The 24,906-nt window shown below is 41.9% G+C and overlaps 2 protein-coding genes across 9 annotated transcripts in view; one reads left to right on the top strand and one right to left on the bottom strand.

Annotated features, from left to right (window-relative positions):
• LOC311039254 (focal adhesion kinase 1-like) overlaps nt 1-24,906 on the bottom strand; it is a 129,629-nt gene that overhangs the window by 46,611 nt on the left and 58,112 nt on the right. For 7 of the 8 annotated variants that reach the window (XM_084048986.1, XM_084048987.1, XM_084048984.1 and 4 more), the window contains 10 exons: nt 23,342-23,372; nt 22,296-22,366; nt 20,156-20,212; nt 15,783-15,880; nt 15,091-15,175; nt 14,541-14,641; nt 13,691-13,806; nt 7,772-7,872; nt 6,993-7,082; nt 6,193-6,397 (listed from right to left, as the gene is read on the bottom strand). In XM_084048986.1, coding sequence (XP_083905112.1) covers nt 6,193-6,397; nt 6,993-7,082; nt 7,772-7,872; nt 13,691-13,806; nt 14,541-14,641; nt 15,091-15,175; nt 15,783-15,880; nt 20,156-20,212; nt 22,296-22,366; nt 23,342-23,372 — 955 coding nt within the window. The remainder of the gene's footprint in view (nt 1-6,192; nt 6,398-6,992; nt 7,083-7,771; nt 7,873-13,690; nt 13,807-14,540; nt 14,642-15,090; nt 15,176-15,782; nt 15,881-20,155; nt 20,213-22,295; nt 22,367-23,341; nt 23,373-24,906) is intronic. The other variant, XM_084048982.1, reaches the window with a different exon arrangement.
• On the top strand, nt 10,919-11,278 carry LOC311039381 (NADH dehydrogenase [ubiquinone] flavoprotein 3, mitochondrial-like; the record flags this gene model as incomplete). The annotated part of the gene is made up of 1 exon (XM_084049234.1): nt 10,919-11,278. The coding sequence occupies one exon, from the start codon at nt 10,919-10,921 to the stop codon at nt 11,276-11,278; it is 360 nt and encodes a 119-aa protein (XP_083905360.1).

The following is a 24,906-nucleotide window of genomic DNA, read 5'->3' as shown; positions in this document are numbered from 1 at the left end:
ATGAGGTCAGACCATCAGCCGCAGAACGACAACAACAACTATGCCTCAAAACGTTGACAAGCCCACCGCTTTTGGTCTAAAAACCAAACAAAAGCTAAACTACACGGAATCTGGACAGAGTTGTAGTTCCAATAAGACAACAAGAATCTGGACAGAGTTGTAGTTCCAACAAGACAACAAGAATCTGGACAGAGTTGTAGTTCCAAAAAGACAACAAGAATCTGGACAGAGTTGTAGTTCCAACAAGACAACGAGCAAAGATGGAGTTGACCTGCTGGCTGGACCAGCCCAGCCCATGAGAAGAGAAGCAGAGGACCAGACTCACAGCACAGATGATATGATCTCACTGTACTGCCCTCCTTTCTCTCTTTATGTTCTATTTCTTACTCTTTTTCTTTCTCTGGAAACACTGCAGGCTGAACCTCCTGCAGCTCATGCAATGCAAGCACATTATGCACGGTCACACACACACACATATTTGCATTACTATACTTGTAAGGACATTAGCCCATTGAGACCTGAAGCCGATTCTACATGTCTCCTAAATCCCAACAGTATTCTGAAAAAAACGTATGTTTCTATATCAGTGGTGCTCAAACTTTTTCATGTCAATGACCCCCAAAATTATATTTGGTCGCCGACTCCAAAAACAACCATTTCTCTTGGATAAGTGTCATCATCACAATGTCTATTTCAGGGGTCTTCAACAGGGGGTCCGGGACCCCTAAGGGGTCCTCAAGAGTTACTACAGGGGGTCCGTCAAATCTTTGTGAGATATGATTTTTTTTTACATTAACCACTTGAACGCTAGCATCCCTTTTCTGAGGAGAACTTTTGCCAAAAATAGCAGATCTACAAGCTCACAACGCCTCGTGCTGCGAGGCGTCGTGAGCTTGTAGATCGGCTATTTTTTGGCAAAGAGGTGTACAGGTGTAGAGAGAAAAAAGAACAGTAAAAGAAAAATGAGTTTAATCTGAAACACAATTGTAGGCCTACACAATATAGAGGGGGTCCCTGCTTCATCTCTGTCTCAGCTAGGGGGTCCTTGGGCTGAAAACGTTTCTCAAATTCTACTATACTTGTGGGTACATATGGCAAGAATACTGTAGTAATACAAGTACACACACACACACGCACGCACCCCCTCCCCACTGTAAGAAAAGTAGAGCAGTAGCTGAGCGTTGCATATTTGGCAAACCAACCCTATAATTGATAATATTATGATATAAAATCAAGCCCAGGACGAAATGTAAACCCACTCATATGCCCTTATATGGACAGGGCTTCTCCTATTAATAGCTATAAGCCTGCATGGTGAACAAGGTCAATATTGACTCTGTCTCCAGGACACGGGACAGACTGATGACGATGGTTCTGCGACTATGAGACTACAGTACGTACAGTACAGTAGGAATATGGCATTGTTTAACTAAAGCGAGGTTGTACACGAATGCTCAACTCATTACCTCAAGAATACCTCATGAATTCAAGTCTCTACTAATCGATGGGACTAACAAGAAACAACTTCCAGAAATACCTCATTTAGATGAAATGCAGAGTTGATGAGAGCAGACGTTGTATTTGGGCTATTCAAAAATAGAAGATCTACAAGCTCATAGCGTGGCCCTCGGTGTGGCGCTATGATGCTTGTAGATCTGCTATTTTTGTGCACATCTTTGATTATATATATATTTTTAAAGCGAACATTTGTAACTCAAATCTTTGCTTCTGGGGAGGTCCCTGGAACAAAGTATTTTACAAATATTGGCTTTAAAAATATACACAGTATATTCAAAGATTTGCACACATTTTCACATTTTCTTTTCTTCTCAAAGACAGCAGATCTACAAGCTCAAGCAGAGCTTGTATATCTGCAATTTTTTAATAGCCAAAGAAATCTAAAATGACACAGATGCGTTTTCGGATTAAATGTGTTCAAGATTTGTAGGTGAATTACAGCCTTGGGAGAAGAGAGGAGAAGAGAAGAGAAGGATGAGAGGAGAAGAGAGTGAATAGAGGAGAGGAGGTTGTAGGAAAGGTGTGAGTCATGCTGGTTTTAAGCGGAGTCATAAAACCACAGGAGTTAAATATGCACTCCAATTTTCCCCTGTGCGCGTGTGTGTATATCAAATCAAATGGTGGATTCTTGCAGTGCTGCCAGTACTGTTAAGCATTAGTATAAGTACTAGTTATAGAAACTTAAAAATGTGTCTGCATTTTTCTATATATATTCTACAGCCGCTTGGTTTTATTTTCCCTTTTTAGGTACAAAGTCGTTCAGGAAATTAAAACGAGAATTAACACAAAAGAAAGAACTAAACCTAAGACTCAACCTACAACTAAAAGGGAAACATTATTTCAATAACCAAAACTAAACTAAAATAAAAGTAAAAAGAAGAAAGAAATCTAAATAAAAACTCAAATGAACAATGCAAAACTAACTAAACTGAAATAGAATTGCACATAAAATCATCTTTTTTATAGTGTTTCCACCATATCATCTGATGTCATGCATTCTTTCATCCTACTGTTTTCAGCTTCTATAAATCAAGGCTTTCCTCAGTCATAATACTGTACCTGAACTAAAACAGACTCAAACTAAATAAAAACTAAAGTAAAACTAGTCAATTCCTAAAACTAAAAGCACTTATGCACTCGTAAAACTAACTAAAATTAAACTGAAATCAAACACCAAACTAAAAAAAGCAAATACAAAATAAAACTAATGCATATTTCAAAACTATAACTCTGCATTGAAGTGTTGCTCAAGCCACACAGCATTCATAGTAAATGGTAGGGTTAATAACACAAGGTTAAAGGGATAGTTAAGTTCACCCCAAAAAATCGATTATAGTCACCCCATGGAGACCTGAATTATTTTTTTTGTGGCATTCCTAAGCCAATAATGTTATGACTAGCGGACCGGTAGGCAGCGGTTCCGGTAGGAGATAAGGAGACTCTTTGCGTCTCCTACCGGAACCGCTGCCGGTCATCAAATTATTGGCTTAAGAATGCAAAAAAAACACAAAACAAAAACAAAAAAATATCCATGAATTCAGGTCTCCATGGGGTGACTAATCAATAGGAAAAAAAGTCATTTTGGGGGTGAACTATCCCTTTAACAGCAAGAAAGAGATTTTCTTCCATTTACGGAACAGAACAGGAAATATGGGGAGAGAGAAGCTGAGTGTTAATGGTGAAACAAATACTGTACATACTGTATGATTGACACCTTTTTTCACTGACAAAAACGAAATAAAAACTAAGCTATGATGACTAAAACTAAGACTAAATATATTGACAACTTCGTAAAAAAAAAAAAAACTAGACTAAAATGTTAGTGAGGGACTAGTGGAGAAGAGATCCAGTAACTAAAAGACAAGTCATTTTATGTTTGGTTGGGCTCGTTTGTTGCGCTCTGAAAATAGCAGATCTACAAGCTCACAACGTCGCGTTGTGAGCTTGTAGATCAGCTATTTTCAGCATGCAACCAAGAGTGAAAGCAGCCATTACGACGCCATCAAGGCACCGCCAAAATACATTTTAGTCGACTAAATCAACTGTAGATTTAGTCGACTAAAACTAGAAAAAACTAAAACAGTTCAGATGACTAAAACTAAATGGAATTTTATTCAAAAGACTATGACTAAAACTAAATCAAAATTTGCTGTCAAAATCAACACTGGTTTGCACACCACGCAGTGACAAGTGACGGGCTCACTTTGTAGCTTCACGTCGGTGACTTCCATTGAAAATGACTTGTCGTGTGGACACAGCGTCATGCTGTCGTAGTTCTTCCACGACCACACGTCTGTTCATGTGCTGATGAGGTATCACTGACTGGAAGAGCTCTGCCACTCCCTATGTCTAATACAGGTGGAACTGCTAAGGGCCGAGTGTTAATGTATCTCCATTTGGTTATACTGTAGTTAAATTAAATTAACAGAATTTTACCGTGTGCATGTTTTTTACATTCCTGACCCCAGATCAGGTCCTCTGTGACTGAGGAATATCTACAGTAGCCTAATAATCAAAATGGTAAAATTATAGGTGGGGGGGTGGGTGGGGTTGATGCAATACACATAGAATAATCAGATTAATGTATACAACGATACAAGGTAAATGGTGCATTTATATAGCGCTTTTATCCAAGGCGCTTTACATTGATTGTGCCATTAGCCCATTCACACACAGATGGCGGAGGAAACCATGCAAGGCACCAACCTGCTCATCGGGAGCAATTAGGGGTTCAGCATCTTGCTCAAGGACACTTTGACACTAACTCTAGGGGAGTGCCCCAGCCCGGGATCGAACTGGGAACCTTGCGGTGTTCCAGTTCACTCTACCCGGCCACTCTACCCCTGAGCCTGAGTTACTATTGCATTATACACAAGGTTTCTGTACAAAATTGTTATGCATTATTTGCACACAAAATAAATTCCCTTACTTTGCTACGCTGATCTTGCTACTACTACTACTTTATTCAAAGAGTTGCAAAAGTGTTCACGTTTTTTCAAGAAATAGCACTCATAGCGCGGCACTCGGTGCCGCGCTATGAGCTTGTATATCTGCTATTTTTGAATAGCCAAAGTATAAAATAATGGTTATACTGTAGCTCAAATCTAAAATGACACAGATCCGTTCCCGGATACAGATTGGTGAACATATCATTCTCCCTCTCCTCCCTTTGGGATTAACCTTCCAAGTATTGCATCACTCCCTGACCTAATATTATTCACCCTGTCCTGAAACTGAATGCATGGCTGATGGGAAAAAACAGCCCAACCCACAACATAGCGTCTTTTACTCTATGTTATCAGATGTAAACATGTCCGAACCAGGTCTGTCTTCAACAGCAACAGTCATTCTTAATGTTACTGGAAGGTGGAAGGAAACGAGAGGTGAGTGTTTTGTCTAAGAACCGGGGCTCGGCCATGACGGCTTCTCAAGTCGTCACCGTCTCTCTTGTTACCGTGCCAACCATGATGCATGGATGAAACAAAGAAAAAATCTCACGACTCACTGCTATTTTTGAATAGCCACACTTTGGCTATTCAAAAATAGCAGATATACAGAAGCTCATAGCGCTATGAGCTTGTAGATCTGCTATTTTTGAAAAATCGTGAACATTTGTGCAAATCTTTGAATATATATTTTTAAAGCCAAAAAAAATGACTCAAATCTTTGCTTCTGGGGGTCCCTGGAACAAAACATTTTCAGACGGGGGTTGGCAGCCAAATACATATCATTTTGGAGGTCCTTCACATGAAAAAGTTTGAGCACCACTGATATAGAAACATAGGTTTTTCATAAAACTGTTGGGTGAAAGGCTCTCTAGTCAGCAGTTAGTACATAGAATTGCATATAGCCTGTGTAGAATGGTCAATGAGAGAAACAGATGTTGGACACAGGACACCATGAATAATATGTAGGTGAATAGTGTAGGGCTGGGTTTGCTGACCAGTCCTATAGAACTGTTGAACTTATTAGCACACGTTGGAATTAGCAGCTACAAAACATGCATGATTTGTAAAAGCTCCCCAGGCTGTGATTTATATAGTGCCTTAAGCCCAAGGTACTTTACAATATGCCTTAAAGTCACCCATTCACACACACTTTCACCCTCCGACGGCAGAAGATGCAAGGCACCAACCTGCTTTTTTACATTATTATTATTATTATTATTATTATTATTATCATTGTTAATTAATGTTGTATTATCATAAAAAGCTTAATGTTTAGCCAATCAGTTGTGGGCCTGCAATATCCTCATGGCCCACAGGTTCAGAATCACTGCAGTTCATTCACACTGAGTGGACAGCTACTAGGCCTCTCCATTTCTCCATTCATTCATTCATTGGTATCTACCACGATGATAGACAGAGGGTGACACCTGCTGGTGGGAAGGTGAAATGTGTAACCAACTTATCCATACAACTACCATAGATCCCATATCAGACCACGTCACACTGACATCACGCAGGCAGGTTGCAATAAGAACGCAACTGCTCATAAGACGCAGTGGAAAAGAAGTTGCATGTAAAATGCATTCTATTTAAACCTCTGACACACACACACACACACACACACACACACACACACACACACACACACACACACACACACACACACACACACACACACACACACACACACACACACACACACACACACACACACACAGTGACTTACCTGAGTTGAGTTTTGAGCTCTGTGAAGCGCGGCCTCTTGCTGGGGTCATACGACCAACACTTTGTCATCAAGCTGTACAGAGTGGGCGGGCACTGCGGCGGCATGGCCAATCGCTCGCCGTTCTCTATCCTGCCAATCACATCGTTGTTCTTCACGCCCTGGAAGGGCTTGACGCCGTACATGTTGACCTCCCACATGCACACACCTGCACAGAGAAACAAAAGAGCCATGTCAGGATAGAAAACACTGCAAGAAAACCCACAGGACAAGCACACGAGATGGAGGGAGAAGGACAAACAGAAGGGAAGAGATGGGAAGGACTATAAATGAAGGAATGTGGCTAGAGAAAAGAGGAAAGAGAGGATGTCAATTATTTAGAAAAATAGCCAAAATAGGAACACGTCACGGTGCGATGTTGTGAGCTTGTCGATTGGCTGCTTTCTCTATTCATCGTACGGAGAAGTATACAGTATATAGGGAATAAGAAAGGAAAACCGGTGCGCTTCCTCTGGATGCCTTCTTTGTTTAGGCAGTGGGTGCTCAGCTATGTAAATAAATCAAAAGAAAACCACCTGTGGAAAAAGAGTCCACTTTTAATCTGCTCTGAGGAAGGCTACGGCCGAAACGCGTTAGCGTTCACATCTCAATACAATGAGAAACCACATCTGAGCCACTGTCTTGCAATTTTTATTTTGGAGTGCCGCTTTTTCCACTTAGGTGGTTTTCTTTTGATACAGTATATAGGGCTCAGTGGTCAAAGATGAGGAATGTGTGAATAGGGATGACACAGTTCAACTCACCAAACATCCAGACATCACTGGCCGATGTGAACCGCCTGAAGTTGATGGACTCCGGAGCCATCCATTTAATGGGCAGTTTACCTTTAGAGGCTAGGAAAGGAGGAAGCAGAGAGTTCAGGACAAAATGGATGTTTTAAGCTTGTATCAATTATTACATAGTGTATGAAGAATGCATTCGTGTTAATGGAGATGCAACCATTTCACAGCTAATTGACCTGATTCTATGCGCTAACACAGTGGTTCTCAAAGTGGGGTCCGGAGACCCCCAGGGGTCCTTGACGGAGTTCCAGGGGGTCTTCATTTAAATGATAGATGGACCAAATGGACCCTTATGGGTCTGTAACTCAGAGTGTGTACAAATGGAACCAAATGGACCCGTCAGAGTCCATTTGGTTCCATTTGTACACACTCTGAGTTAAAATTAACATTGATTTTACAATATAAATTGGGGTCCTGGAGATATAAATGCCATTAAATGGGGGTCCGTAGCCAAATGCATGTCAAACTGGGGGTCCTTAAAATTAAAATGGTTTAGAATCACTGCTCGACCCGTAAAAATATTCCCTTATGGGGGTCCCTGGGATATCTTTTTAAATGGGGGTCCGCAGGCTAATAATACGTGTCAATCTGGGGGTCCTTGACATGAAAAAGTTCAATAATGTGCTGTGATAAATGTAATTAAATAGTGTCATGCCTTAATTACATGTGTGTGTTATGCGTGTGTGTGAATGACGTGTGAATGACAGTGAGTGTGTGAGTGGTTCAGGTGTGTCACCTACCCTTGTAGTAAGAGCTGTCTTCCATGTATCGCGACAGACCAAAGTCCCCCAGCTTCACACAGTCTAGAGTGGACACTAAGACGTTCCGTGCTGCTATATCCCTGGAGGACAGAGATGAACCACAGTTATACAACAGGTAGTTCTGACCAAACAATCTGATTGGTTGAAATAGCTTTCTAGCCGTGCTTCAAACCAGCATCATAGCACGGGCCGAATCACATTAATAAATCACTCCGCACTGCAGTCCGCGCCTGCTTAGACCATATATGGCACAAAAATGGACTATGTTGTTACGAAGGTATCACACGGCGAAAATAGCCGATCTACAAGCTCACAACGCGTGGCGTTGTGAACTTGTAGATCGGCTATTTTCGCCGTGCGATACCTTCATACGACGGAGCATATAGCCTACTGGAATCAGCTGTGCTGTGCCTCAGCTGTGTTGTGCGCTCTACAGGGACTATTTTGTCTCAGTCAAATAAACTCTTCTCTTTACAGGGAAACATAATAGTAGCGAAACATTTTTATTATTAATTGCCCCGCAATATGAATACATTTGGATGTGTTTTGTTGGTAACTGTTGTATAATCGCAATATTACACTCGAGGGTGTGCTTTACCTTACATTATTGGCACTTCAGTGATGCTGGCGGAACTCGGCTGCGCCTCGTTCCTGACCACATCACTGGCGTGCCAATAATGACGGTAACGCACACCCTCTCGTGTAATATTGCTTAATTCATAGAGGATCAGACATCGTTAATCATCCCCTTGATGAAATGCAGCTGTTACCTCACTCAGTACCAGGATACAGATAGGTCAAAACAAAATCAAACAAAACTCAATATATACTTAGAATAGTTGATATGAGTGAAAGTTTGTTTTTGAGCTACAGTACGGTCATTAGTTTAACTATAATTTGCCCACCAGAGGGTGCTGTCACAAGGCTCAACAATGCAAACCTCTAGGTTGGCTTGTTTACGATGTCAGTGTTCTTTTTAATAAAGCATCCAGTGCCAATAGGTCCAAACTACAGTAGCCAGACAGCTTGCGGCAAATGCTACACAATGCTACACATTAGGATTACACTCTGATCGGATTATAGGTGCCCATAACCAGCCTGTAACGTCAGTAATCTATGACGTATCTATGACTTATGACTCCATATTTGAAAACGCAAGCGCACACACCACGTGTTTTTCCACCTTTTTTGTTTTGTTTAGGTACTGTATCATTTCGGTCACAGCAAGAGTAAGATAGAAAGTTCATATTGGGCTCAAATTGAAGCTTATGAACCCAACATAAGTCCAACATAATCATGCCCGTCTTCCTTCCGTCCTCACTCTCCAGATAAGGTTCTAAAACTGGTGTCATCCACCAGGCCAACCACCCATCCTCTAAGTCTAGACCCCATCCTTTACTCCATCCAGACCATTGACCCGATCTACACGCCATTCATTACCACTATCATCAACACATGCTTAACCCAGTGTTGATTTCGTAGACTAAAACTATGACGAAAAATGTTTGTCGACTACCTTTTTTCACTGACGAAAACTAAATAAAAACTAAGCTAGGATGACTAATGGGACTAGTGGAGAAGAGATCCAGTAGAACTAAAAGACGAGTCATTTTATGTTTGGTTGCGCTCGGGTGTTTGCGCTCTGAAAATAGCAGATCTATAAGCGCTGTGACAATCAACACTCAGGCTGCATCCCATCTGCCTTCAAGTCAGCCACACTTACTCCGCTCCTCAAGATACCAACCCTTGACCCCGGGGTCACACATCAAAAACTACAGACACTCACTGTTGGATCCCAACCAGTCAAACCAGCCACTCACAAAAGCACTCCATGCTGCCTAGGTTAACTCCCATTCTGCAGGAAAATAAGCTTTTGAAAAGACCCCCCCCCCCCCCACCCCCCCCCCCCCATCCACCACTCACACCCCTTTAGAATAACAGTGTAACCATGGCAACATCCCCGGTCCAAGAGGGAGTCTGTCCCACTCCAGTGAGACCATGATGAAAACATTCTATGTAAAGTTTGAGTGTGTGTGTGTGTGTCTGTGTCAGGAGTATGGCCAAATATGGACATGCCCGACGTCACAGTACGCCAGGCACAGGAGGACCTCATAGTACTGACGTCATAGGCCTCTAAATACTGTTTTGCCAGTGCAATGCCAGAAAACGCGTGCCGTACAATGGGTACCTGACATCACAGTGCTGACATTATAGCTGACTTACATCACAGACTGGCCTTGAACAACAACCTGGGCAAAACTGGGCACCGATAGAAAGACACACGCACACAGTGCTGATGTCATATATTGGTCACCAAGTACTTGCGTGTATATCTATGTCTGTGAATCTCTGCCAATCTCTGTGTATGTCTGTATCTAAATATGGAGATGGCTGACAAACTAAACTAACTAAATGGTAGCTTTTGTTTCGTTCAGTGTTCACCTCATTGTGTGTTCCACTGGTTCTCAACCTTTTCAGGCCGTGACCCCCCCAAAATAATCATATTTAAAACATGTGGGTCCTGACCCACATGTTGAGAACCACTGGTGTATTCTACATCATTGGTTCTCAAAGTGGGGTCCGGGGACCCCCAGGGGTACTTGAGGGGGTTCCAGGGGGTCCCCAGCTAAATGATGGACAGGAACCAAATGGACCCTTATGGGTCTGTAACTCTGAGAGTGTACAAATGGAACCAAATGGACCCGGTACACTCCCAGAGTTAAATTAACATTGGTTTTACAATGTGAATTGGGGTCCCAGAGGTATAAATGCCATTAAATGGGGCTCCGTAGCCTAATGCATGTCAAACTGGGGGTCCTTGAAATTAAAATGGTTGAAAATCACTGCTAGAGATCCGTAAAAACCTTCTCTTATTGGGGTCCCTGGGTTATCTTTTCAAATGGGGGTCCGCGGGGTAATAAGTGTTTGAGAACCACTGTTCTACATGATGTCATCACGCAATGACATCATGCCGTCGTTGTCATCACCAGCATGAATTGCCCAACGCTGTGGGCCATCTGTTACAGTGAATACTTTTGCACATAAAAGTACATAAGATTTGTCCTCTGTGTTTCCAGTCACATCCCCTGAAACTTTGTAGTTCGGCAACATTGATTCGCGGAAATAATGGTGACCTCCTTACTTCGGTTACTAGGGCGACTTGGTTCTCTCAAGTGCCTCCAGCGGGAGAGCTGGGGCATCTTGAGAAGGAGTCCCTCCGCTGTGGCATTCTGCACACAAGCAGGCGAGCCCACTACGTCGCCTCAGACGGCTAAGAAGAGGCCGGCAAGCGAGAAAGATGCTGCTGGGGCAGCTTCCCCTGAGCACGAGGAGGAGGAGGAGCCTGAGGAGCCGTTCGACAACAGCACGTACAAGAACCTCCAACATCACAGCTACACCCCCTTCACCTTTATAGACCTGGAGGTAGAGATAGCCAAGCACCGCCTGCCACAGCCCTCCACCGGACGACCCTCACCTCTACATTAGAAGAACTAGGACCAGGAGACCTGGTATTGCCAGACCCCTAGTGGTTGAATTCTGAATGGCCGGACTTCGCTTGACGTGTGTGCAGAGGAAAAGAGGGACAAAAGAGGGACGAAAGAGGGACAGACAAAGCCTCATCTAAGTGAGGAAAAGAGGAAAAGAGGGACGAAAGAGGGACAGACAAAGCCTCATGTAGGCTACCCTCTGGGTCTGGCAAAAAGAAGGAATGGCTTGCGGGGGAATCGTGGCTGAGTATGTTCATCTCTCCCTCATAAATACCCTTTTGTTTTATTAGAATGATGAATGGTGATAATGTTGTCCCCTACTCATTGTATGATTGCCCCCGTCCCCACCACCCTCTGATTTTTAAGTTATTCTGATGTCATTAGGAGAGCGTTATTAAAGTACACAACTCTCGAGAATCAGTCAAAATAAACCCACAAAATACTTAAAACTCTAAAGGACAAAATAAGATATGAGTGGGAGAAGCGAACAATGCAGTAGAAGCACTAATATGCAACTTGAACAAACTGAAATGGAAGAAACCGCTGAACTCGATGTCAGTGAACACGAAGAGAACATGGAGCCACAAGACCACAGAGTCTGCAAATTGGGCTTGCCACTATCAGCAAGAAAAACAGATGTTCAAACAAGAGCTGCAACACAAACTAACATCATTTAAAGATCAGCTGAAAAAGGAGATGGAGGAAATCTCTAATCTCTGACAATAAATATACCATTGGCTTCAAAAGAACAACAAGGAGTTACAGACACAGAAGGTGATTTGGAGGAGTGGAAAACAGACACGGCTGATACCCGGATGGTGTCGGTGGAGCAGACGCGCCAGATGCAATGGAAAATAACCGACCTCGAAGCAAGATCACGGATAACGACATCAGAATTTTCAGTTTAACAGAGGGTACAGGGGGAGCTCTGTTCTCAAATAGTATGGAGGAGTTCTTAAACACAGAACTCGAGTTACCTGAAGGAACCCACACCAAAATGTTCACAGCTCCCCCCCTTCGCTGTTCCCTCCATTTTCTCTCAGTTACCGATCGCACGGAGTACAAAAAACACAGATGTTGGCCTACAAAGCAACCAAGGGTACGACTCCCCCGTATCATCAAAGCCTGATCCAACCCTACAACCCTTCCCGCTCACTCAGATCAGCTAACACAGGGAAGCTGTCTGAACCTTCCCTAAAACACCAGGGACAACGCTCCACACGTCCCAGACTCTTCTCCCTTCTGGCTCCCAAACTGTGGAACAAACTCTCCATTGCAGTTAGAACTGCAGATTCACTGCCAATTTTCCACCGTAATCTGAAGGCTAAGGAAGAGAGTCTTCCCGTTGTTGACCTGGCATCCTATAGTTTGTTTTGTTTCAATATACACATTTTTAATTTTTTGATATTATACCATTTACAGAGTTTTAGACTGATGCTAGGTTCTTGGTTTACCTGTGATCCTAGATTACTGAGGCACTACACCGTCTCTATGCATTTGATGTGTTTACCCTGCTTACTGCAAATCGCTCTGGATAAAGAGCGTCAGCTAAATGCCTAAATTGTAAATACAAAAACCCTCACTCAAAAGCCGAACCCAACTGCTCACCCCCAGACAATTGCAGTTAACTTTTTTTACAATTATTCTGAAGAAAGCATGGCAGAAGATACATATGGAAGACAAACATTTGATGAAGATTAACCTTACCAAAGTTGTCCAGAAATAGGCCTGTCAAAAAAAATCGATTCATGAATAAATCGCGATTCTTAATGCCACGATTTTAAAAATCGATTCAAAATATTAAAATCGATTTTTTGAAAAAAAAAAAAAAATATATATATATATATATATATATATATATATATATATATATATTTTTTTATAAGTTAGTACCTTTTTCACTGGCAATTTGTCTGAAATCAATGTCAGAAAGACTGCCTGACATGATCTGGCTGCATTGAAGTGTATGATTCAACTTTTCATGGTTTATATTATATTAAAATGTTCTAGTATAATTAAAGCAAAGTGATTTGGGGTAGAAAATCGCAATAAATCGCAGAATCGAATATCAATTAATCGCAGAATCGCAATTTTAATCGAATCGGCACCCTAGAAAATCGCAATAAATCGCAGAATCGAATCGAATATCAATTAATCGCAGAATCGCAATTTTAATCGAATCGGCACCCTAGGAATCGATTTTGAATCGAATCGTGAGGTAAGTGAATCGTGACACCCCTATCCAGAAACACCACGGATATGCTCCAAAAGTGTGAATAAACACCATTTTTCATTTCAGCTGGTCATTTCAGTTTTAAGTGGGCATTAGTAAGGACACGAGGACAACAAATCTAAGGAACAATCTTTTTCAAGAAGCCATTGTTTCCATGTTGGAGCAGCGCGCCGTTACCTGTGTACGAATCGTTTGCTCTCCAGGTAGGCCAGCGCTGTGCTCAGCTGGTAGGAGTACAGGATGAGAGACGACAGTTCCAGGCTGTACTTCCTCACCTGCAGGAACGAACGCAGCTGTGGACAGGAGAGACATGACACTCTGTGAGACAGGAGAGACATGACACTCTGAGACAGGAGAGACATCAAACTCTGAGACAGGAGAGACATCAAACTCTGAGACAGGAGAGACAGGGACGTGCACAGATAGGCTCTAGGTGGTGCTAGAGCACCTGCCCTTCCTTTGCCCTCTTGACCAGAAGTGCTCTTTTGAAAAAAAGGTTTACAGCAGGGGTCTTCAACAGGGGGTCTGGGACCCCTAGGGGGTCCTCAGAGTTACTACAGGGGGTCGGCCAAATCTTTATGTGATATGATTTTTCTTTTTACCATAACCACTCGAAACCTAGCATCCCTTTTCTGAGGAGAACTTTAGCCAAAAATAGCAGATCTACAAGCTCACAACGCCTCGCGCTGCGAGGCGTTGTGGGCTTGTAGATCGGCTATTTTTGGCAAAGAGGTATAGGTGTAGAGGGAAAAAAGAGCAGACCAAGTAAACAAAAAAAAGTATCATTTACTTGAGCACCTGCCCCTCAAAATGTCTGTGCACGCCACTGAGGAGAGACATCAAACTCTGAAGTAGCAATCTTAGCAATCGTATTGCTACTTAATTATTGGAATAGAGCTTTAACTTTAAACAAAAAAACATATGTTTGTAAGCCAAAACATATCACACAGACCCCCTTTAATCACACGGATCAATCAAGGTAATGAATACTGAAAATAAGCGTACAGGCAGACAGGGTAAAAACTACCTCTCCCAGAGTGCACAGCTCCATGATGATCCACACAGGATTCTCTGTGATGACGCCCATCAGCTTCACAATGTGTGGGTGGTCGAACTGACGCATGGTCACTGAACGTGCACACACACGCGCACGCGCACGCACACGCATACACACACACACACACACACACACACACACACACACACACACACACACACACACACACACACACACACACACACACACACACATAGTTTAAGATTGATTTCTAATTCATAAGAAGATCATGTGGTAACACTTTATTGAAAGGTTGGGTCTATAATGCATCATGGTCACATTTATAATGCATTATAATGCACTTATAAGGCTTGTGTATTATAGGTATAGTGCTCTTACAAGGTGAGAAGTCGTTAAACTTTAAGTCCAATAAAAGTTTTATTGTGCATTTTGGTGCCAATTAAAACTCTAAGCAGATATTTCCTTTGTGTGTGTTCGTTGCTGCTAGCGATCGATATAATGTTTTGGTGCCAATGATAAGAACTCGGTAAAACATCAAAGTGAGCCAGAACACACTTACAGGCTTCCTGGAGGAACTTCTCGCGGACGCTGTCTGAGGTAGAGTTCTTGCAGGTCTTGACGGCCACAGACAGAGCTGGATTCTCCTGAACAAACAACAGTTAAACCTCCACCAGCTGGACTCAAACCCGGGTCTCTAAATACTCATACAACATTACAATAAGCATCTAAATGATTTTTGACAAATAAACCTCATCAAGAACAACAAATTAAGTAAATTACATCCGTAATATTAACGTTCTCTGTGGATGTACTCATGACACAAACAACACTTTTAACAAAATAATCGCCTAAAAGAAAATGCTCCTAAGCCATTGCCAAGGGGCGATTCTAGGATAAGACTTTGGGGGGGGGGCACTGGAAAACAATGAATACATTAATTATTACAACATACATTAATACATACAATACCTCCTGAGCCCCAGCAGACCCATTAATGAGGGTTAGAAAATGAAAGAAAACATTTAACAGGCTTTTTAGTACGAGTATCAAATTGAAACTACTGGTGGGAAATATATTTACGGAGGACAAAACCCAGAGAGAAAAACATTATCTTTGGACATGGAACTTTAGCCCTGCGCCAACAGAGCGTCCCACAATAGTTCACGTGAGATAGATAGCATCAGCAATGCAGTTAGTTAAATCACAATGTCGCCTCTCTTTCTGTGTGTGTGTGTGTGTGAGAGAGCATACCGGGCTAATGTAGACTCCCTGGTGGACATCTCCAAATTGGCCTTCTCCGATGCAGCGACCCAACTCAATGCGATCTCTCTGGATCTCATAGTCCCGTGCTGAGAACACACACACACACACACACACACACACACACACACACACACACACACACACACACACACACACACACACACACACACACACACACACACACACACACACACACACACACACACACACACACACACACACACACACACACACACACACACACACCACAGAGTTGGCCTTTAGGTCAAACACATCCATTGTCTGTTAGTCATAGTAATCATGGCCTGTATTTACCAAGCTTGTCAGAGTGTTCAGCAGTTCTAGAATCAGCTACCTAATTGTGCAGGCATGTTTCACCTCATATTTCATAAAATATGACACTTTGTGTGACACACTCCTCTAAAAGTGACAGCTACCATAACTCCTCCGTAAGGCCCTGAGTGGAGCCATTATATCATGTAAAACACATTGATGAATCAACCACACACAGACGGAGTTACGCTTGTTATAGAGTACTCTGACTAGCTTGGTTAAAACTGGCAGTGTTTAATGTCAGCAGCATGCAATGACAACAGCCTCTGCAAAACACAGCCGGGTTCATGCCATGGAAACATGGAAACACAATGGTCCAGAGCAATGAATGTGGATGTGGGGAATACAAAAGTAAAAATCCAAACAGTATGGACAAAGTTGGGATTGCAGTGCATATTAACCACTTAAACCCTCTATACCCATGGATGGGGTCGGCTCTGCACTTGGTCCGCTCATTTTCCCTCTAGACCAAATCCTTTAGCCGAAAATGGCCAATCAACAACATCAGAGTTTGTCGATTGGCTATTTTCAAATGTTCAAAAGGCTATTGGCAAAGGTTCTCCCCAGAATAGGGATGCTGATGTTGTACCAGAGATTGTTGTGGGGATAACAGCCTGTGGACTGACATGGGTCCAGGGTTGTGCAGGACTAGTATCATTGTGCCTCCTTGGTTCAGAACAAATAGTTTATAGTACCTCATTTACGATCATCTAAGTTATTGTTACAGTCATTCTGTCCAAGAAGACAATAAAAGACCTCTTCAGAATGTATTTTCTTACATTATTAACATATTACCAATTCCTTGGATTTTCCTTTTTGAAACTTGTCAAATACCATTCAAGAATGAGAATGTTAGGCTAGTTGATACATTGGGTAGCATCATAACCCAATTTATCAACTAGCCTAACATCATTCTTAAATGACCATTTGTTATAACAATAATGTTATGCTACGCTTTGCTCACTAGCTCAACGGTAGCTGACCTGGGTTTGTCCATACCGTAAACATAGACTTCACTATGCTTTACAAACCTCGGAACAGGGTAAGGCGTGCTCATATTCATTCAGTACACTTGAAGGTACATGAATAGAGACAATGTGAATGGGTAGCAGCTATTGCCTTTAGCAGTGAATACATAATGACATGCCCTAAAGAGGGACGCCACGGTTAAAGTAGTTACTTGTAAGTTATATATTTTAAATAAAATTCCTGGACACAGTCATGGCTTATGGAGATCAGATTTTTGTTTTACAAAGTTACAATACTTTTTTAACCTCCCTTCCAATGGCAGCTGTACTGTAGCTTAAGTGGTTTGAGAGGCCGTCTGATAAGTAAGTATAAGGTCACCAGTTCACCTCTCGACCCCAGTCTAAGTGTCAAAGTGCCCTTGAGTAAGACACGTAACCCCTAACTGCTCCCCCTGAGCACCCATCATGACCATCTGAGCAGCCATCAGCTGAAACTGAAATTTCCTCTGTGGGAAGTGTTCCTCTACAAGAAATATTGTGAGTGTGATATGTACAGTATGGTGATACATGACAACGTGTATGTATATAAATAATAAAGCGGTATATTTCTTCCTCTAAAACTGTATGTTAAACCCTGTGGTGTCATAAATAACGGTTTGTCTTTCTCTTTAACTGTAAAAAGTACTAAACAAAATCTATGACTGATAATTTGTTCTGAACTGACAACGAACACACAGTTCATTAACATTACAGAGAGACAGACAGAGAGAGAGAGAGAGAGAGAGAGAGAGAGAGAGAGAGAGAGGGTCAAAACAACTACTTAACAAGGGGACGGAGGATATAAAAAAATAAGTTAACTTTTACAGTGGCAAGCAAACGTAAAACTATAACGAAATCACAACGACCACGAAACCAATGGGTCATCACAATGAAATCAGAATGAAAGGTGAGTCCCAGCTGTTACCTTGGTCTAGTCCATAGTATTCTGTTAGAGTGGATTAGAGTTAGTCACATTAAAACCATGTTACTGTAGATATAGATCATAGTTAGAACTCCTAGCAGGGGATCTTTAGTGTGATTATGACACTGACTACCAAGATATTTACTGTGACAGTGGATATGGTGTAGTGATGCAGTGTCATGTGATCTCTCTCTCTCTCGCGCGCGCGAACACACACACACACACACACACACACACACACACACACACACACACACACACACACACACACACACACACACACACACACACACACACACACACACACACACTTATGATTTGTAATGTATATGATGTGATGTAATATGACAAGGATGTAGCCCACTGTAGCATGACCAAAGAATCTGATATAACAAAAAATATATAAATATTTTATTATGGTTAATTGTGAAAGCGTCCTCTAGCACAGAGGCTACTCTGCTCTGGTGGTCCGCCTCACCGATGGATCCCATTTATACCAGCTCAGCAGCCAGATCATGAACATTCTCATTTGGTAACAGATCACAGCTTAGATGTCTGTTCAGCTTGTCTTCCAGTAGCAACAGTAAGGTCAGTAAAGCCTTTAAACTCCAGTAGTCAGGTATACAGACACAACAATGCTTAACCACTTTCTACCTGGTGTCCCTATTTTGGGCATGTTATCAATCCCCCAAATAAAATAAAAAAAACTATTCCACAAAAATGGCTTTTTTTTAAAAATAGCAAATCTTCAAGCTACCATGTGAGCTTGCAGATCGGCTATTTTCACTATTCGTCACACGAATACATCCATCCCTGGTGAAGACATCACCGTGACACAGCTCATGCTGTGAAAATTAGCATGCTGCTCATGCTAATTTTCGCATCAAATTTGCGTGGCTTGAAATCATAATGCCATGATTTGCAAAATCGCTATGGCAACCATGACTACAAAAAACATCAAACAGCTAATATAGTACAACACTGAACATACACACTGCACACCTGACATATCTGCACAAAGTCTGAGGTTTAGTTTAGTACTGTTAAGTTATAGATAAGAGTGTTTAGTTGGTTTGGACGTTTAGTGTTATTCTATTCACGTCACTCCAAACCTTCTGGAAGGTGTTTTCCCAGAGAATCACAGACAGTCAGTGAGTCTAATAATAATAATAATAACAGACACAGGCTCTAATAATACATAGTGTATGTCTCTGTGTATTTCTGGATTTATTCCAGTGACTGAACGACTGAATTTCGATTCTTTGAAGTTCTATCTTCTCTTGTGATGTCTTAAACCTGGTTGAATTAAACTGAATTGAATATGTTTTATTGACAAATGTTTTAAAATGTACAACAGTACAGTAACTAAAAAATAACACAAAAAACACAAAGGCTTGTTTCCATTGTGGTCAACTAAAACAGTGTTTCTCAATGTTTTTAGCTAGAGACATTCTAGAGCAGTGGTCTTCAACGTTTTCAGGCCAAGGACCCCCTAGCTGAGAGAGAGAGAGATGAAGCAGGGACCCCCTCTATAAAGTCTGCTCTTTTTACCCTCTACACGTATACCTCTTTGCCAAAAATTGCCGATCTACAAGCTCACAACGCCTCGCAGCGTGAGGCGTTGTGAGCTTGTAGATCTGCTATTTTTGGCTACAGTTCTCCTCAGAAAAGGGATGCTGGTTAATGTAAAAAAAAAAATCATAGCACACAAAGATTTGGCGGACCCCCTGTAGTAACTCTGAGGACCCCCTAGGGGTCCTGGACCCCCTGTTGAAGACCCCTGTTCTAGAGATTTTTTTGCGGATAACAATCACAGCGGTTCGAATTTTAACCTGGCAGATGATGAAAGTTGCAGTTTGAGTTGAAAGTACAGACTCAATATGTCTCTACGGTCATCATAACCCTCTGTGCTTACTCTGATAACCTGACCACACCCAAAAAGATACATATACTGTAAACTCACATATAAACACACAAACAATTTGTCTTTCTACAGTACATACCATCACTACAGTACTGTCGCGTGTGTGTGTGTGTGTGTGTGTGTGTGTGTGTGTGTGTGTGTGTGTGTGTGTGTGTGTGTGTGTGTGTGTACTCACTAGAAGGCATAGTGTACGTGTCCTCTTCATCTATAATCTCAGCGTAATCGTCTGTTTCTGCAGACACACAAATATGAACATAAACATTAATACAAACATTAACACAAACATTGACATAAACGTTAGATTGGAGGGTAGTAATCTGAGTCTAACCTAGGTAAGATCAATTACAATTAGAACCCAGAGGCGAGAATGGTTGTTGGTAACATAACATAGTCCTACAACTTACTACAACTTAGATGAATACAACATATTCTATAGTCCCCTGGTTTCTACAAATTATGCAAATTCTCAGCCCTCATTAACAACACACATAAAACATCCCCTGTTTTAGAATTGCATTAGAAATGACAGACGGAGAGACAGACACACACACACACACACACACACACACACACACACACACACACACACACACACACACACACACACACACACACACACACACACACACACACACACACACACACACACACACACACACACACACACACACACGGAGATATAGAGATAGCGACACAGAGAGACAGAGAGATAGAGACAGAGAGACAGAGAGATAGAGAGACAGAGAGACAGAGAGACAGAGAGAGAGAGACAGAGGGGGCAGACAAAATGACAAAAATGACAAATGACAGAGAGCAAAACACATGGGGAGACAGACAGAGACAGAATGAACGGTAAAAGCAAGGCACCACAAAACGAGGACACACTCGTACCTTTCCAAAAGACCTCATGTCCACCAAGACAAAACCACACAAATAACCATGTGACACACAACAGTATGTACAAGAGAGAGAGAGAGAGAGAGAGAGAGAGAGAGAGAGAGAGAGAGAGAGAGAGAGAGAGAGAGAGAGAGAGAGAGAGAGAGAGAGAGAGAGAGAGAGAGAGAGAGAGAGAGAGAGAGGAAAGGGGAGGGATGATGGGAGGGATGGAAAGGGTTTTTCCACAGAAACAAGTCGAGGAAAAACAGGTTGAGTCATGGGTAAGACCACAGACAGATGGAAGGACAGACAAGAGAAAGAGAGAGAGGAACTCCGAAAGGAAGTGAGACATGCACCCCCCCCCCCCCCCCCCCCCCCCCCCCCCCCCCACACACACACACACACACACACACACACACACACACACACACACACACACACAGTACAACTTCCAGGCAGATTGAGAGAAAGAACATAGTTTACCATCTCCACTATGATGACCTGCTGACATCACATGCAGAGACAGGCAGGCAGACACACACACACAGACAGACAGACAGACAGACAGACAGACAGACAGACAGACAGACAGACAGACAGACAGACGGGGGAAGATGAAGAGAGGAGAGAAATAGGAGTTAGTGCGTTAGACACACAGGTGGAAAGACACAGCTCAATGTTCTATATTACCAAGGACACAGATAGATAGACAGACAGACAGACAGACCGTGCTAGTAGACAGAGACATACAGTGTGAATGAGACAGACAGTGTAAATGACAGACAGACAGACAGACAGACAGACAGACAGACAGACAGACAGACAGTGTGAATGAGACAGACAGTGTGAATGACAGACAGACAGACAGACAGACAGACAGACAGACAGACAGACAGTGTGAATGAGACAGAGACAGACAGAGACACTCCACTGGGACATCTGCCTGGATAAGAGACTCTTCACTAGGCACACAGATCATGCCTTTATGGGAAACAGCTGGCGCACGCACGCACGCACACACACCACACACACACACACACACACACACACACACACACACACACACACACACACACACACACACACACACACACACACACACACACACACACACACACACACACACACACACACACACACACACACTGTATTAGGCCTGTATCTGCCTCTGTTCACTACAGCCAAACACACTGTCAGTCAGCCATGACATTTAGAGCAAAGGAGGGAAAGAGCCAACACAAGACAGACAGACAGACATACAGTGTTTCCCTTTAATTAACTAATTAATTTGTTCTGCCATAACCTGGAGGGATGTTTGACTTGTAATTGGCTAGCTAGTGGAGGGTAGATGTAAACACTTAAACGATAGGACAGTGTCCCATCTAGCGTCTGTGCTGCTCCGTTAGAGGTAGAGACAGAGATTAGAGAGAGGTTTCTACCTGAGACACAGACCGTCCTGGTCCGAACTCCCTCCATCCTCCTCTCCATTCTCTTCTCATGGTTCGATACTCTGAAGAGGAGGAGATAAGATGAGAGATAGATGAGAGATAGACGAGATGAGAGGATATGAGATGAGAGGACATTAGATGAGATGATAGGAAAAGAGATGAGAGGAGATGAAATGAGATGAGAGGACATTAGATGAGATGATAGGAAAAGAGATGAGAGGAAATTAGATGAGGAAATTAGATGAGAGAAGATGAGATGAGGAGAGGTAATCAGATTAGATGAGAGGAGATGAGAGGTAATCATACAAATGCATGTATTATTTCTAGCATGCGTTGCAAAGCTTTAACCCTTTAAGACCTGAGGCGATTCTTAAAAATGTTTTCTAAATCCTAAAAATGTTTTGATTTTTTTTTTTTAAGAAATGTTCAAAGATTTTTCAAAAATTGCAGATCTACAAGCTCGTAGCGCTATTTTTGAATAGCCAAAGACATCTAAAGTGACACAGATGCGTTCCAGGTATCAATGGGTTAAAGGACAACTTTGTTTTTTTACAACCAAGGTTTATATTTTAGCTTGTAATTAAAGTAAATAAAAGATGAGTGCTATTTTTTTCTTCATTTACTGTTTTCTATAGTTTGAGCCATTTTCGCAATCTTTTTTTACAGTGGGCGGGGGCATTCTGTCCGGTGGCTAAATATGTATTTTTTTACACAATAAAAAAGGTATGGTGGTCTTTGATGACCAGATGTGAGTTATTGGGGTCTAGAAAAGCTACTGTAAATAATAATAAAGAAAACACCAGGTTATTGTGTAAAAAAATACATATTTAGCCACCGGACAGAATGCCCCCGCCCACTGTAAAAAAAGATCGCGAAAATTGCTAAAACTATAGAAAGCAGTAAATTTAAATATTTTAACACTCATCTTTTATTTACTTTAATTACAATCTAAAACATAAACCTTGGTTGTAAAAAAAACAAAGTTGTCCTTTAAAAGGTGTGCAGAATCATACATGGAGAGAAGTATTTTCACTTACTTGGGGATGGAAGGCAGCGCCCGCTCTCCATCTGCAGAACAGAACACGTGCACAGAATAAGAGACCTCATAATCAGACATTAACTAAACAAAAAGTTATGGGATGCCGCTTTAAAAGCGTTCTTCTGCTAATTCTCTTGGCTCTTGTCCAAAGCTAATACTTCTACCCATTTCTACCCGCAACAGCCATCTGATCCGCAATTATCATCACAGGCATATTATCTGACCTCAAGAATCAAGAGGGGGTTATGATGACACTGACAATGTGCAAGTTTGACTAATGGGAGAAATATCTAGTTACCAGCAAGCAAATATTACTTGTATCAGTGCTCCCCGTTACTTATACAACCATATACGTATGTATGTATAGGACACAGAACCAAAAGATTGTGAAATAAAATGCAATAAAAGCCGGTGTCCTTCAGGTGGGTGGTCCTCTCTTCATTATGACCACTTTTTTAGACCAGTAGAGCATCAGCTGTACTGGTTCTGCTGTTGTGTGTTAAAACTTCTGAAACCATGAATTGTGCTGCTGATAAACATTGACCACTTAAAAGGTAGGGTAAGTGATTTTCTTTGGTTAAAATAAGTGTTAAATAGCTCTATATTCTGATAGTACTCATTGCTATAGAGTGTTTGTTCAGTAAAAGGAGTCTCCTTGTCTCTCCAGCTCTTTATAAAACAGAAAATACATTTTCGTTTCAGTTTCATTTCCAATTTTATCCAATCAGGATAGAGAACTCAATCAGGATATAGATTAAACAAGTGAAATTGGAAGTGATGACATTAAGAAATGAGCAGACAAAATTGGAACTGGAACACTATAAAAGTGAAGCTTAAAAATGGGTACTTTCTCCTGATTGGCTGAGATTTTGACACCTACCGGAAAATGTATGTTCTGTTTATTAAAGAGCTGGAGAGACGGGGAGACTCCTGTTACTGAACAAACACTCTATAGCAATGATTACTATCAGTGTGCGTGTGCGCGTGTGTGTGTGTGTGTGTGTGTGTGTGTGTGTGTGTGTGTGTGTGTGTGTGTGTGTGTGTGTGTGTGTGTGTGTGTGTGTGTGTGTGTGTGTGTGTGTGTGTGTGTGTGTGTGTGTGTTTGTGTGTTCAGCTTTAGCTAACTATTTGCTTGTTTTTTTGGGGCAAAAAAAACAACTGAATAGGCTATTGGAGAACCTGATTTGGATAGGGACACATGATCTGATGCAGGACAATGTCACTATGACAGATAGACACAAGATGGGTCTGTTCCAAACCAAAAACTCCAAGCCACACTCGTTAATTAGCCCCATAAATCCCAATGGAAATGGGGGAATATGCTGTGAAACTATTATTATTATTATTATGTTATTGTTAACAGCCTTGCAGACCAAGTCACCAACATTTCGTTGCTGTCGGGCAGAAACCTTGCGTCTCCATATTTCAACTTTTAAAATATAATTAAATTTTGTTGTAAATTAATGTCCTACTTCATCATACAAGAGTGCTGCACAAAAGTAGTGAAAATAGCAGATCTACAAGCTCACAACACCTCGCAACGTGAGGTGTTGTGAGCTTGTA

The sequence above is a fragment of the Gymnoscopelus microlampas genome (assembly GCF_963454915.1).
Source record: "Gymnoscopelus microlampas genome assembly, chromosome: 3".
Classification (NCBI taxonomy): Eukaryota; Metazoa; Chordata; class Actinopteri; order Myctophiformes; family Myctophidae; genus Gymnoscopelus; species Gymnoscopelus microlampas.
Note: the sequence above shows the minus strand (reverse complement) of the source record. Positions and strands in the feature narration are given on the sequence as shown.